At 43.8% G+C, this 14982-nt stretch overlaps 1 protein-coding gene across 1 annotated transcript in view; it reads left to right on the forward strand.

The window, feature by feature from the left end:
* The window catches only part of ADCY8 (adenylate cyclase 8), a 232153-nt gene that overhangs the window by 131499 nt on the left and 85672 nt on the right, over positions 1 to 14982 (forward strand). The window contains exon 8 of the mRNA XM_052651651.1: positions 13165 to 13362. Within this exon, the coding sequence (XP_052507611.1) occupies positions 13165 to 13362 (198 nt within the window). The remainder of the gene's footprint in view (positions 1 to 13164; positions 13363 to 14982) is intronic.

The following is a 14982-nucleotide window of genomic DNA, read 5'->3' on the forward strand; positions in this document are numbered from 1 at the left end:
TCATATGTGCACTGTGAAGATCGCAAACACAAATGAAATTATTTTAGATCTGCTTCCAAACCACCATCATAAAGCAAATGTCACAATAAAACTGGTCACACCAATGTTTTGGTTTCCCAGTGCATACAGGTTATATTAACAGTATACAGTAATCTATTAAACGTGTGATAACATTATGTCTTAAAAAAATGTACATACCTTAATTAAAAAACATATTTTTGCTAAAAAAGATAACCATCACTTGAGCTTTCAGTGAATCATAGTAGTAACAGCACAGATCACTGATCACAGATCACAGCAAATGTAATGCAGCAGTCTGAAATATTGTAAGAATCACCACAATGTGACACAAAGACACCAAGTGAGCAAATACGGTTTTAAAAAAATGGCACCCAAAGACTTGCCTGAGGCAGGGTTCCACAAACCTTCAATTTGTAAACACCACAATATCTGCAAAGTGCAATAAAATGAAGTGCACTAAAATAAGGTATGCCTGTGTTCCACACAACAAGACAGAAATTAAATGCGTTTCCTTAGCAGGAACATAGATAAACATCCATGGCCTCACTGACACTAGTAGAAGGGCGGAGCCTGGGGTCAGGTACCATGTGGGGAGTGTTGCTCAAAGTCTTTGCGTTTCATTCTCACATCAGTCTTACTGGGTCAGTTTGATGTGCCTGCTTTACAAGTGACAAAATTGTGATTTGAGAGATAAGTTCATTCCCTGAAGGGCATATAGTGAGTGAACAACAGAACTAAAATCAGAACCTGGTCATGTCTGATGAAACCTTCATGCTTTGAATCAGGCTGCACTGCCTCCTCTCTACGTCCTGAAGATATATACCAGGTGTCTACTGTCTACCTTGTTTCCTGGTCAGTCGATCTTAAAAGGTCGTGTGTGTGTGTGTGTGCACGTGTGTATGTCTTCACCCTCTGAAGATGACTCACTTTCTCGGCAGGCACATTTAGAAATTTTCCGTGAAAACTCCAGAAAAGGACCAGCTTTTCCTCCCGGTAGTATTAGCAATACCCCTAACATCTTACTCCCTGAAAGTCCTGATGTGATCATTGTTGGCATGGAAAGGGTTAAGCAGGAAAGTCTCTCATATCTATGCAGTAATAAAACAAGAAGTGAACCATTTGATTTAGTTGCACTTAGCCTAGAGAACCTTGAGTCCAGAAATGTGTAGGGAGTGAGGCTAGCCATGGTTGAAAGCAGGATATGAGCATATTTATGTTATTATATTTTTATCAGTCCCAGCTGGGACTTCTCTTAGATCCTGTTTTCTGTAGGCATTGAAAGGAAAAAACTCTCATCTGACTGCCTTGCTGATCAAAGCCTTGTGGACTTGATGTTGAGGGCCCGTTTTCTCATAGTAAGCCAGTTAGCCCTGTGTGTCTCCTAATCTTGGGGCAAATTTCTGCAGGACCTCACATTTGCCCCTATGATAATGGGAAGGGCTGGAACAGAAATTCAAGAGAATGGAGTCCTGGCCCTGATTCTCCGCATACTATTGCAAGGCCTTGGGCCACCACGTCTGCCTTCCAGGCCTCAAGGTTCTCATCTGTGCAAAGGCAGAACTGGACTAGATGGTCCCATGACTTTTCTCTCAGCTCCAAAATTGCCCCTTCAGTTTGTCAGCCTCAGACACATGTTGGAAGTCTGTAGCTATTCTGGTGAGTTATCTACACTTCAGAATCTTGCCACCCAAAGCCCAGAGAACAAATAATTCACTAGGAATTATTTGTAATGATGGGAAGTAATGGGAATACCCCTTATTTACAGTTTTCCTGGTATAACTGTTTAGCATAACTGTCATCTAATGAGCTGTCTTAAAATGTTAATACTAAATCAGAAGCAAGAGTTAAAGCAAAAACAAAAATTATCGAGATGAAACTTCATCTAACTAGGGGATGAAGTCTGCCCTTTCTCTCAGTGTTCTGGATAATTGCATTTTGATTAAATGGCGGGTGGGGGGAGGGACCAAACATCCTTATAAATGTCATCACACTTTGCTATTTTTCAGGCAAAATAATCATTCAAGCAAAATAATCAACATGACCATTGTATTCTCCTGTCAAGAAATACTGATCACTAGGGTTTGATTTCTTTCCTTCTGTTTCTCTCTAAAGGTGGACTGCGCACTAAGTGGCAGGCCCCTTCTTTTTGCATATGAAAGGCCAGAAGACAAAGAACCGTCTTAATTCAAACTCATTTTACTTTAGCATTTGACTTGGGCAAGTCAGTCCCCTGAGAGATCCATTTGTTTCCTCATTTGTGCAGCCACTGATTATTCAACTACTTAAAGAACTATGATTTGCCAAGCCTTGTACTGGATGCTGAGGACAGGGAGATGCTGAAAGAGGTGCAAGCTGTCTGGGAGCTCACAGTCCAGTGGTATTACTAGCAGGTCATCAGGCTCAGTGACATTGTTCTCATTCTAGCAGAACTGAACAGTGATCCCAGGTAGTCAGTGAAGACCTTCCCAAGGCGGGAAGGTGAAGCTGAAATCTACAGACAAGCAGGAGTAAAGCAAAGGATGAGGGAACAAGACCCCAGGAGGAGAGAAAAGACAGGGCCATCATCTCAGCCTGGGTTTCGGCTCCTGAGGACCAAATCACATGCTTCTCCCCTCCCTCTGAGAACCCTGACCTGAAGTTTCTACCCCTAAAAATGCCCGAAATACTGGGCAGTGGCCTAGAAGAGGAAGCTGTGTTTTCCAAGTCAGCTGCTTCTTTGACAAGCTGCTGAGTATCTAATTGTCTGTGTTCAGTCTTGGTATAGAGGAAGCCACAGGCAAATTTTCCTCCATAGGTAATTTCTTTTGAACCACTTTTAACGTCAGATTAAGCTTTGATGTTCATTGGATGGGACATCTGCAGGCTTTGGGGATAGACACCATGATGGGTTCTGGACATTTCCCTGAAGTCCATCTGTACTCTTCCAGTAACATGGCTTGTACTGACAACAAAACTCCCCAGGCTGCTCTTAGTCCCAACTCTGAAGATAGCAGCTGAGTTCAGCCAGGAATTAGAGGGATCTGGTTTTTCACTCTCTTCAGAAAGGCAAATGGATTTGAAGCCATCCAGAGAGCGTTGAGTGGATTAAGTAGGCATTTTGATCCATTAACTTTGACGCAATATCCCCACTTTCTCTGAAATTCCAGAGATAGACTGAGGTGGAAAAGATAAAGGGAGAGATGAGTTTGTGGCTCGTATGGAATTGCAGCTCTGGAAAGGAGCTTATAAGTTGGCACAAGACATAGCCTGTGGCTCCCCCATGGCCAATAGTTGGCTGAAACTTTGCTAAACTCATTGGAGTCTTCTTTCACCAAGGATTGACTAGTTGTTTCAGGAACCCTAAACATCTGAGGAACTGGACCCAATGAACGCAGTGGTAGTTTATTTTTAATTTTTATTTTTGACCATGCGGAGAGGCATGTGGAATCTAATTTCCCCGACCAAGGATCTTCACCAATGGACTGGCAGGGAAGTCCCAATAGTATTTTAAACATGTGAAGATAATTGTATGATATTTTAAATGTGTGAAGGTAGGTAGGAAAAGAAAGCAAAAAATCTGCTTGTTTGCTTTTTTACTTATTTCCTCAATTTGAAAAAATAGCTGTGGATTTAAGTTTTATTCATCTTGGTGCCAGTTTTGCTGGGCTGAGATGTGTCACTGTAAAAGTTTTTCATTCAGTTATGTCAAGATCTTCCCATCTTTTCTCCATGAATACCTTTCATTGTTCTGACCCCGTGTGATTTATATATGTCAAAGTTTTTCTTTACAAAGAAAATTGCATTTGATGTGAGTGAATTTGCATTCCCTCTTTTTAAAGTGAGTCGGCATATGTGTCATGACCCGCCATTGCTACTGCTCTTCACAAGGAAACGAACGGTCCCATCATAAGATGATTCCGTTCCAGCCCAGAGCACAGACCCTGGATATTTCTGTTGGCCTGGCCAGCTTCATCTTGACTATTTGTGTATGTACTTATTTTCACTTCACATGGAGTTTACAAGGAGTTATAGTCCTAATTCCTTGGATATTGATGGAATTTTTTGAATGACCATCATGTCTCAAGGATCTTCAAACTACTACTGTGAATTCCAGGTTATGAACCACTAGATTCCATTGTGTCTTTCCCACTCCATGACTTCTGTATCACTTTTAGCCCCTTAAAGGATCTTTTCACAGCTTGAGATGATAAGAGCTCCATATACATCATATACGGTAGCACCCACTCAGGTGTCCATATCTTGAGAGTACTTAGACACAGGACTGTTCTTAAGTGATAAACTCAGAAACAACCATTAGGAATAATGATAGCCAAGAAGAGCTAAATTAATTGGATCGATCTAATAAAGTATGTGGTAGAAAAGTTAGGATAAGAGGATGTAGAAGCCAGGGAGCAGCCTCCTCTTTTCCCAGTTTTGTCCTGCTATTGTTACCCCCCAGGGTTCTTGGCCTCCTCTATATAGAGATTGATCAAAGGCCAGACAAGAAATTTAGGCAAGGCTTTACTGGGCCCCTGCTGTAGCAGGAGGGAGTGAGAACAAGTAGCAGGTTCACTTGCTTGCTCATTCCCCAAAGTGGGGGGCGAGCTTGTTCCTTACATGGGATGACGGTAAGGATGTATCCAGGGGTCTGGCCAGAAGGGTGGCTGGGGTTGTTTGTCCACCCTTTAGGTGGTGTTGTGCAGGGGGCATGCACAGAACCCTGCTTTTGCTACCAACTCCCTGTTTTTGCTCCTGGCTCTTCAGAAGTGGCAGTTGGGCTTTTTTGGTCTTTTTGTATCTTTTGTTCAGAATTTGCCCCAACTGCACATGCACGCAGTTATTTTTAGTCCCTTACAGTTTCTTCCTATTTTGTGGTCGTGGAGAGGTGCGTTCAGGTACAAGCATTGCAGCACTGCAGCCAAGGGTCCCGGGTCCCAGTCTGTCACCCCATCTCTGCTGAAAAGTTTAGAGGCTGGATTCTTGAAGGTCAGTAATATGAGCGCCTCTGAAGCTGAATCCAGGAAAGTATCAGTCACTAAACTTAATCAATAAATTGTATAATAAGACCCATAGACTTGTAGCACCAAATATGAGCAATTTATCAGCAACTCTTGATAGAATGTAATGGTTAGATAGCATCACCAATTCAGTGGACATGAATCTGAACAAATTCTGGGAAGCAGTGAAGGACAGGGGAGCCTGGAGTGCTGCGGTCCATGGGGTCTCAAAGAATCAGACACGACTTAGCGACTGAACAACAACTTGATGTAATACTTAGGTCATATTCCTCAATGAAAAGAGTTACTTCAGAACCTTTTAAAAGAGATAAAAAGTTAGGTAATTCTTATATTTAAATTTTCTGCAAGTTTCTGTTAAGTAAACAAAGACACAGATATAACACACACACACTAATTTTTCCCATGGCATTAACATCTCTGAAAAACCTACATCACTGATGTTCACAAGAAATCTGAATAACTTTGGTCCTGATGTTTATTTATTACCTGAAATTTTCTGATTGCCAACCCAATCCACTGCCAGAACAAAGGGTCACTTGGTCAGTGGGCTAGTGGCCACCTCTCCAGCCATAGTCAATTACATTTTGGCCCAGTCATTTCAGTGCTGTGACTACTTTGATTCACACCTATCCTGTGGCTTTATAAACAAGCCATCAGTGTTTCGGTTTCTCTCACCCCAGCTCATGAGCCATATCCAGAGGGAAATCCTGCCTCTCTCCCTAAGTCCACACCATCCCTCTCACCCACTCCACCCAGTCCTGGGATGAGGTCCAAGCCGGGGTTTGCACATCTCTTCCACACATTACTGTGGATGTGATATTTTAAAAGCTAATAATTCAATTGGCAGCTTGCCCCCAAATCATCTAACTTCAAAGTGGCCACATCTAAATGGGCGTGCCAAGTTCTGCTTCAGCCAATTCTGCAGCAGTTTAGCAACTATTTTTGATTAAAAATGGCTCAAGTGTGTAATGACAAGTGTACAATCCTATTCCCAAAGTGAGATTAGCATCTTTCTGAGAAATTCAGAGGATGAAATCAGACTTAAGGGATCCCAAACTAGTTAGCAGATGGGTCAAACAGAGCCAGACAAGCTCCTGGCTGGACAAAATCAGTGTCAGGCACCGCTTGTCCTAGGTTAATCTGGCTCTGAGGTCCTTGGATCAGAGTTCTGGGACAAAATCTTGAATGCTGGAGTTTCCCTCTGTGGGCTCCGGGTAACCTTGTTTCGAGAGCTCTGCCTAATTACCTGGAATTGTGGTCAGCCCAAAAATTCAGCCACAAATGACCATTTGCCCAGCCCTCAGCTAAAGGGCTAATCCCATGGACGGAGGAGCCTGGTAGGCTGCAGTTCATGGCGTCGCTAGGAGTCGGACACGGCTGAGCGACTTCACTTTCACTTTTCACTTTCATGCATTGGAGAAGGAAATGGCAACCCACTCCAGTGTTCTTGCCTGGAGAATCCCAGGGACAGGGGAGTCTGGTGGGTTGCCGTCTCTGGGGTCGCACAGAGTTGGACACGACTGAAGCGACTTAGCAGCAACAGCAGCAGCTAAGGGGAGGGGCTTCCTAGGTGGCACTAGTGGTAAAGAACCCTCCTGCCAATGCAGGAGACACAAGAGACGCGGTTCGATCCCTGTGTTGGGAAGATCCCCTGGAGGAGGGCATGGCAACCCACTCCAGTACTCTTGCCTGGAGAATCCCATGGACAGAGGAGCCTGGCAGGCTACAGTCCACAGGGTCGCACAGAGTAGGACAGGACTGAAGCAATCTAGCATGCACGCAATCCAAAGGCAACCAACCAGCATGTCTGTGTCCAAAGCCAGGAGCCACTAGTAGGATGAACTAAGAAACAAAGAATGAGGCATTTAATGTCAGACAAAGGATGCTGGGAAAGGAACCTAACACATCTGGGACCTAAACCCCCAAATAAGTAAACTGTCTTGATGATCTGCCTTATCGATGTTAGTCAAAAGTTCAAGAGTGCGTTTGTGGGGTTCAAATCAGCAGCAAATTAGTAAATGTTTATTGTGGATTCTGCCAGAATTTGGGATATCTTCCTGGTTATTGTTTTCTTCTCTTAATCATAAACAGTTTGAAATTTCAGACCACAAAGTGACAAAGGAGCTTATACATTTTTTATTCCTTATCCAATGCAGCATCCAGCCAATATCTGCATACTTCCGATTCTGCTCCAAAGTGGGAAGCAGTGAAGGCTCAAATAGCCCAGGCCCCAGACTGACATTGTTTGCTGACAACTGAGAATAGGGAACCAGGCTACAGAGAGGTGCTGGAATCCTGGAGCAGGCTGGCTAGAAATGTCCGGACTATTATTTCAGCCAACAGAGTGGACATTCTGATGCTTGTTATTTCGTTTCCTGGTGCAGAAGCTATGAGCCTATTATGAAAATTCCTTCAGCTCTTCCTGTAGTTGTATTCTGTAAACCTCCTCCCACAGTAAGATCTCATTAAACATTCTTTTGATTTGTTTGGGAGATAGGTGATGATGGGATAAATATCTTAAAGAGAGAGAAAGTAAGCAATATCCCCAATTTTAGAAAAAGCATCAAGTATATCATTTGAATGTGACATTTCATTTTTTCTCAGTACAGACAGGGAAAATTGTGGCAATCTTGGCTAACACCCCTTGCTTATAAAGAATGGTCTAATTCACTAGCACCTCCATTGTTTTCAAAAGGAAAAATTGTTACCTGGCAAGTTCTGGAAAGCCCCATGTGGATATTTTCCCTGGGACCCCCAGCTCAGTGTTTTCCCAAATAAATACCACCTAGAATGGCAACCCACTCCAGTATTCTTGCCTGGAGAATCCCATGGATGGAGGAGCCTGGTAGGCCACAGTCCACGGGGTCGCAAAGAGTCGGATACGACTGAGTGACTTCACTCACTTCACTAGAACCTTCTTACCAGAAAAACATGACATGCATACCCAAAGAAATCTCTGCTCCCCATCCGTGGATTTGAGGGGAAAAAACAATAATTGTTCCACTTTCAAATGCAACAAGCATTCTTCCTGGAGCAAATAATTTTGGACTAGATCACCTCAAAGCTTTCCCAAGTGAGCTTTCATAAAAAGAACACAAAAATAACTTAAAAAAAAAGAAGTCTTCTCTTCTGGGGGCTGGTTAGGTGTGGTTAAGAAGGAAAAAAATGAGCTTTCCTGGTGGCTCAGTGGAAAAGAATGTACCTGCCAATGCAGGAGATACAGGAGACTTGGTTTCGATCCCTGGGTCAGGAAGATCTCCCGACTAGGAAATGGCAACCTGCTCCAACATTCTTGCCTGGGAACTCCCATGGACAGGGGAACCTGGAAGGCTACAATCCATGCGGTCACAAAGAGTAGGGCACAACTGAGCATAGCACAGAATAAAAAAGAGCTCTAATGTGTACACCTGAGAGCCCTTATTCAGGCTTAGTGTTTGTTCCTGGCGATTTCTTCTCGCACTGGCCTATCGTTGCATGACACAGAAAATGGGTTAGGGACTAAAACGTACAATTTCTGCCTTTTCCGCAATCCAAACCCTGCAGGCGACAAGTTTGAAGTGGAGCCACAGAGGCCTCCAGGTGAGGCTCAGGGAGATGCTGCCATAGGGGTGATGGGAGGAAGCTCTGGAGCAGCTGAGGAAGCTGCTGGGCACACCTGCTTTGGAGTGCAGCCTCCAGCTTGAGGCTGGCAGCAGCCAGAGTCTGGAGAGAGGATAAGCCATCTCCGCATAAGAGACAGAGGTCCCTGCTGGGCTGGGCATCTTCTCTGGGTCTTTCCCAATCAATAGCGAGCTGGCCTACAGTGCAGGATTTCAGTCACAACTACCTATCACTTAATGTCAAGACTCCATCTCCAGCAGGGTTAAAAGATGACACACTTTCACTGATAACTTTAACCTTTGCTTTATTCTGGTTCATGGGAAACACTCAAGCTGATGTTTATCCAGGCATTGGTCCCAGAAAGGACTGTAGGTTAGTGCTTTCCCGTCTGTTATCTCATGTTCTGGATTCCAAACACCTGAATAAAACCCCATGCTGAGAAGCATCATAAAGCTGCCTTTCAAGGTTCTTGCTCTTGCCTGGAATTCTCTTAAGCTGTTGCGGCAATGCCTGTTATCCCAGGCTGATCAAAAACTAGGCATTTAATTGAATAGTAGGAAAACAAACTACTTCTTATTTGATAAATGCAATTTGGTAAACAAAGTCTAAATTTGGAGTCCATTTTGGGGAGGAAAGCATCACCAGACTTTTGGTAGCAAGAGGTTGAAAACAGTGCCCTAAGAATAGTCTGACACAGCCATTCAACCTTTCCTTCATGCATGCATTCATTCATTCCAAAAGTGCTTATTAAGAATGTATCAAATATGCCAGATGCTGAAGGTTTAGTTACGGGTAAAACACAGTGCCTGGCCCTCCAGATTAGAGCCTAGAGGAACAGGCAAACCCACAATGAGGCGGTAACAATACATCACAGTAACTGCTGTGCTAAGGATACATGCAGACTCACAATAGGCTTCTTGCAGAAGATGATGTCTGAATTGGGTTTTAAAGAAGGAGCAGGACATTCTCCCTAGCTGCCACACATTCAGGTGCATAAAATGTAGTAGACTGCGTGACTGTTTACTAGGTCATATTGTGTTAGTTGCCCAAGCTCCATCACAGAGTCTGATGTCGTTTGCATTCAGTCCGATTCTGCGCAATAGTATACCCAAGGTATGGACAAAGTGGAGAGCATTGTTGTGCCCTATGTGGAAACCGTGTCCCCTGTGAAGTGATTGGGAAAGCCGACGCCATTAGCCTGTGGAAGAAAAGTGGAGGGGAGTAAATAGATTATATTCAGAGATCAGAAACAGATCCACTAAGTAAGAGTTGCAAACAAAACCAGGGAAGAACTTTAGCGTGCTATTTCCAAAGTGGTCCTCCATGAACCATGTAGAGGAGATCTGAGCAAAAACTGTTTCATAGTTATAACAGTTTGGAAAATGCAGTTTAAAAGCCTGATTTCTGCAGAACTTAGCAGTACCTTTATTTCAGTAATGTGTACTGTGAGACTCCAATAGGAGGTTATAAGAATTTTTTCATTCAACACACCACTACTGAGTGCCTACTTTAGCACCAGGTTCTGACATACACACTCCAGACAAAGAGGTTCAAAAAAGAAACAAAATCCTTTCTCTGGAGGAGAGTAATGAGAATGGATGGCGGTAAACAAAAAGTGGATCCACATTTCCTAAATTGATTTGTCCATAAATCATTTTGTAAAGAAGCATTCCTTCATTCCTATGTTCCTTAGAACAAGATTTTGGGGAAAGAGTTAATTAAGAGAATCTTGTGATGAAAGAGAGGGATGATTTCCTCAAATTCCAGAACCGAGACTGTGCAGGCTGATTTACAGCATCTACACGGGTGCTGCAGAGGGTGTTTGAAGACTGGAATATGTGATCCATAAGAGCTGAAGTGTTTTTGACTCAACAAAACTGGATGTTTCTGGAGTACACTTTCAGTCTGAGATCTCATTGGGAGTGATTTGTTATTTGCTGGCACAAACTGATTAAGAAATACCAAATATATGACTATCCATGAAGCAATAGGACCTATTTTAAAAAAAGAAAAAAGTAGGTTGTTAGTGTGTACACAGATAAACATGATTCTGAAAGAACAGGCTTCTGGTCATGATGAGTTTGAGAGGGTTTATATTCTCCTACCCCATCCAAATGAAGTTTACAAAATCCCAAGACTCTCAGCAAGACCCTATGTTCAGAAACTTGAGTTCAGAAGGAACTCTGGTTTTCATCTGGGCTTCAATCATTTTTTTTCCCCACACATCAAAGCATGCAGGATCTTATCTCCCCAACCAGGGACTGAACCTATGTCCTCTGCAGCTGAAGCATAGAGCCTTAACCATCTTAAATGCTGCTGAGCTACTAGGAAAGTCCCACAGGGTTTAAACAATTTGCCCAAATTCATAGACCTAGAATGGAGTTTGGAAAACTATGCTCCCAGTGGTACTGGGCACACCTCAGTTTGTGTTTTGGGTCTGCCGTGAGCAGCAGACTGTCTTTCCCACCTCCTCTCTGAGATAGAAGACTGAATTCTGACATTTCCGAACAGTGGAGAGAATTTCTGCCCAAGAAGATGACAGGAGATCCACAGAGGGTAGGCTCCAGTCTCCTTCACCTTCTGAGATGCTGTTCTAAAAACATTTAACACCAGAGCTCAAACCCTCTGCCCGATATGAACCCTGCTCTTCGGTTTTCTAAAATACTGGTACCTGCTTCCTTCTCTTGGATCCAGCTCTCCTCCTCACCGCTCATCCTGCCATACCTCCACCTGATATTTGTTTTTTTTTCTCTGTGCTTGCCTCCTTGGTACTCAGTGCTGAAATTAGCTTCAGTATCCTCAGAGCATATACTGTACTTGCTCGTGTTGGCACCTGTGACTCCATCTTTTGTCATGTGGCTGGAGAAAAGGTTTTCAGTAAATTCTACCAGTGATAAAGCTCTGCTCTAGAATTCTTTAGAGACTATGAATTTAGGTTATGTCGAGTATCTCCATGAAGATTAAACGGAAGAGTCCAACAGTGTCATAGGAGGAATCCTCATGGAATGGGCTAGTGGGCTCCATGAGATCAAAGCCCCCAACTCTGGCTCCAGAGTCAGAGAGTCTGACCTGGCTGCAGAGAAGCTGATGGCTCATGAGTATAATTCTTTGAGGCTCATGAAGCTCCAATACTTTGGTCACCTGATGCAAAGAGCCAACTCATTGGAAAAAACCCTGACGCTGGGAAAGATTGAGGGCAAGAGGAGAAGGAGGTGATAGAGGATGAGATTGGTTGAATGACATCACCGACTCAATGGACATGAGTTTGAGCCAACTCCAGAACATAGTGAAGGACAGGGGAGCCTGGCGTGCTGTAGTTCAGGGGGTCACAAGGAGTCAGACACGACTAAGCGACTGAACGACCACACGTGTATAGGAAGGATTCAGGCAGCAGGACCTCCAAGGTGCTCTGTCCGCTCTCACAGGCTGTTATTCCATGACTGCATCATCTTATCTCAGTCTAGCTTACGGTCTAACATTGGCCAAGATGAGAGGCTGGCAGGGAAAAGAAGATGCAGTGCGTGTGTTCGGAGGCAGAGCTTTCTCTTCCCCTCTACAGAGGTACTGCATCCTCTACCTCTTCTCAAGAAATCTTCTCGGGGAGGAGATGAGCCTTGCTGTCCTTATATCCCTCGAGCTCCAACTCTCATGTTTTGGGTCAAAGAAGTGGAAATTGGAGCTGTGAGTGGGTGTTGCATTTGGCTGGATCCCACTGGTTGATCTTGTCACCTGCAGCTAAGATGCCAGGAGACAGAGTCCCCTCTGCCGAATCTGCTGGGTCTTCCTGAGCCAGTGCTATTTCTGCATCCGTGTGGCCACACCCAATGATCAACCATGATGGTTGTGCCTTTCCCCACCTCCTGCTGTTTAATCCTGTGAAACAGTGAGAGGCTGCAACTGCTTGCATTTTTGCCTAAAGGAAATCAAACACATATATCTATATGAAAATATAGATATATACCAGTCTATGGGGAAAAAACATTTGTCAAGTGTAAAAGGTCTAACAATCTCCATCAAGTTTAAGTAGCAGATTCTGACTCATTTGACTGTCCATGAGAAATGCTAACAAAAAAAAAAAAAAAAATGCAAGCCATTCATCCCCAAATCTCTCCACCACCATTCAAGGAAAGACCACATGAAAATGTGGAATCTACTTGGTTGGAGAGGATCATTTCTGTGGGCTTTTCAGCTCTGTTTTCCCTTCTGTTATTTGTATTGGTTTTCTTTCTCTCAAACCAGGGATGTGCCTGGTTAGAGAAGGCTCTTGGTTAACATTTGCAAACTGACAGCTCTCCCTATACCTGAACCGAAGGAATTCAGTGCACCTACACAGAGGAGAGGGAAATGACCCCCTTGATATACTGTTTTTCCAGGTTGTGTTTCTGGGAACCAAATGCTAACTTATCGACTTCTGTAGGTTTCACTGAATACAACTGCATGGAATGCTCTACTGTTTGCGATGCAACCTAATCTGAACACATTGCCTTTCTTTTTAATCCAAAGGGGACTAGCAGGTTTATTGTGTTTGCATGTGCTTTCCCCCTAGACTCTGGCTGCCCTAACAAGAAATTCAATAAATCTACTTCCAAACCATCTTGCACAAGCTTTGCATGTCCAGTCTGGGCCTGAGGAAATTAACAAGAGAATAGAACATACCATCGACTTGCGGAGTGGTGATAAATTGAGAAGAGAGCATATCAAGCCATTCTCACTGATGTTTAAAGACTCCAGCCTGGAGCACAAGGTAGAGCTGGGTCTCCACAGTGGCTCTTTTTCTGAAATAAATGGTTGTAAATGTTCATGGGACTAGAGAGCGAGCCCAGGGGCTGCGGTTTTGGTTGAGTGTGTTTGTGGTGTGTTTGCTTGGTTTGATACTGTCTTTTTTTTTCTCTTTGAAAATCATGAGTAGACCGAAGGCCATGAAAGGAGATGCTGGTTAGATAAAGAGAGCGTCAAGTTTGCTCTTTATGGAAAAGATGATGGAAAGAACAAAGGAGTTCCTTCCACTTTGAGATTATTAACCCAAGTGACATTAGCACCCACTTGCCATTGATTTTAGGTGAATCTGCTACCCTTGTAACCTACTATATGAGGGCACCCAATAACCTAATGCAAGTATTAGTGATAAACACTGTCTTTGTTAGATTGTAGACACCTGTTCTCCCATTTTCCCAGTTGTCCGCTGCTCAGTCTTCCCCTGATGTACGCATAGTACATGGTAGTGGATTCAGAATTGGGTTCCAGTTCCACCTCTGCCACTTCCTTGCTGTGTGACCTTCAGTAAGTGAAGGAGGCTCTGAGCAGGAGATCCTCTCTGTACAATGAGGCTGATGGACATGCCTCCCTGATAATTTAAGATGAAATACTCCAGGCAATGCCTTGATGAGATGAACTGCTCAAAAGTGGCCACCATTACTGTATTGATGGTGACTTAGTTTCTTGCCCCTTCTCCCCTCCCCCCAGCACCAAACCATGAGTGGGTGCTGTCCCTGGGTAACTAGGCTGCTCGTTTGCACTGATGGAAGCTGACAGACCTTCCTTGGCTGAGCACAGGAGGTGCTTAGCATCTGCAGGAGCCTCCGGCAAGAACAGCAGGGGATTTGCAAGCAAATTTCAGGAGTTTGATTCGATACTCTGCAAAGCTCCAGTGAGCAATTTTTTGCAAGTTTGCTTAGCTGCCTGGGAGATTCTACTTTGCTGGGTTTGGAGAATTCACACTTCCAACCACATGCATTATTCCCAGTGAGTCTCTTTGATAATTATCTGAAGGTTGCAAACTCCAAAATTAAGATCTTCACCTGCGATTCACAGTTTGAATGTATTGTGTCTATGTACTAACAAAACAAAAAGAAAAGAAACACTTTGCCTATTCAACAACCCTCCCCCCCCACCCCCACCGTTGCAGGTGGATTTTTCTTGTTAGTAATATAATTAAAGGCATTTTCTATCCTGGCTTCTCCATTGAAGGAGCTAGGAAAGGCAAGGTGGTCTTACAAAGAATCTCCTCAATTAGGCTGTGTCCAGAGCTGTACAAAAACTCTTTTATTCATTCTTGGTAAAGATGTACTTGCTTCACCGATGACCTGACCCCTGCAGACTAGAGATCGTTTCTAATGTATTTTATTCAATAATGTCTGGTGCTCACCTGCAGGCCCTGGTGTTGGAGGGGCACTGGAGTTAGAGGAGGCACTATGTATCAGAGGTTGCTTTCTGTGACCAGGGAGGTTCTTCTAGAAGCAAGGGACAGCATCTGCTCCTGAACAGACACATGGGGATCAGGTCACTGATAGTCCAGTCTTACACCATCTAGCCCGTGCTCTGCGTAACATGGGCTCCCAGGAGCGAGCAACCAAGGCACACCGGA

The sequence above is a fragment of the Budorcas taxicolor genome, chromosome 14 (assembly GCF_023091745.1).
Source record: "Budorcas taxicolor isolate Tak-1 chromosome 14, Takin1.1, whole genome shotgun sequence".
In the NCBI taxonomy this organism is placed as follows: Eukaryota; Metazoa; Chordata; class Mammalia; order Artiodactyla; family Bovidae; genus Budorcas; species Budorcas taxicolor.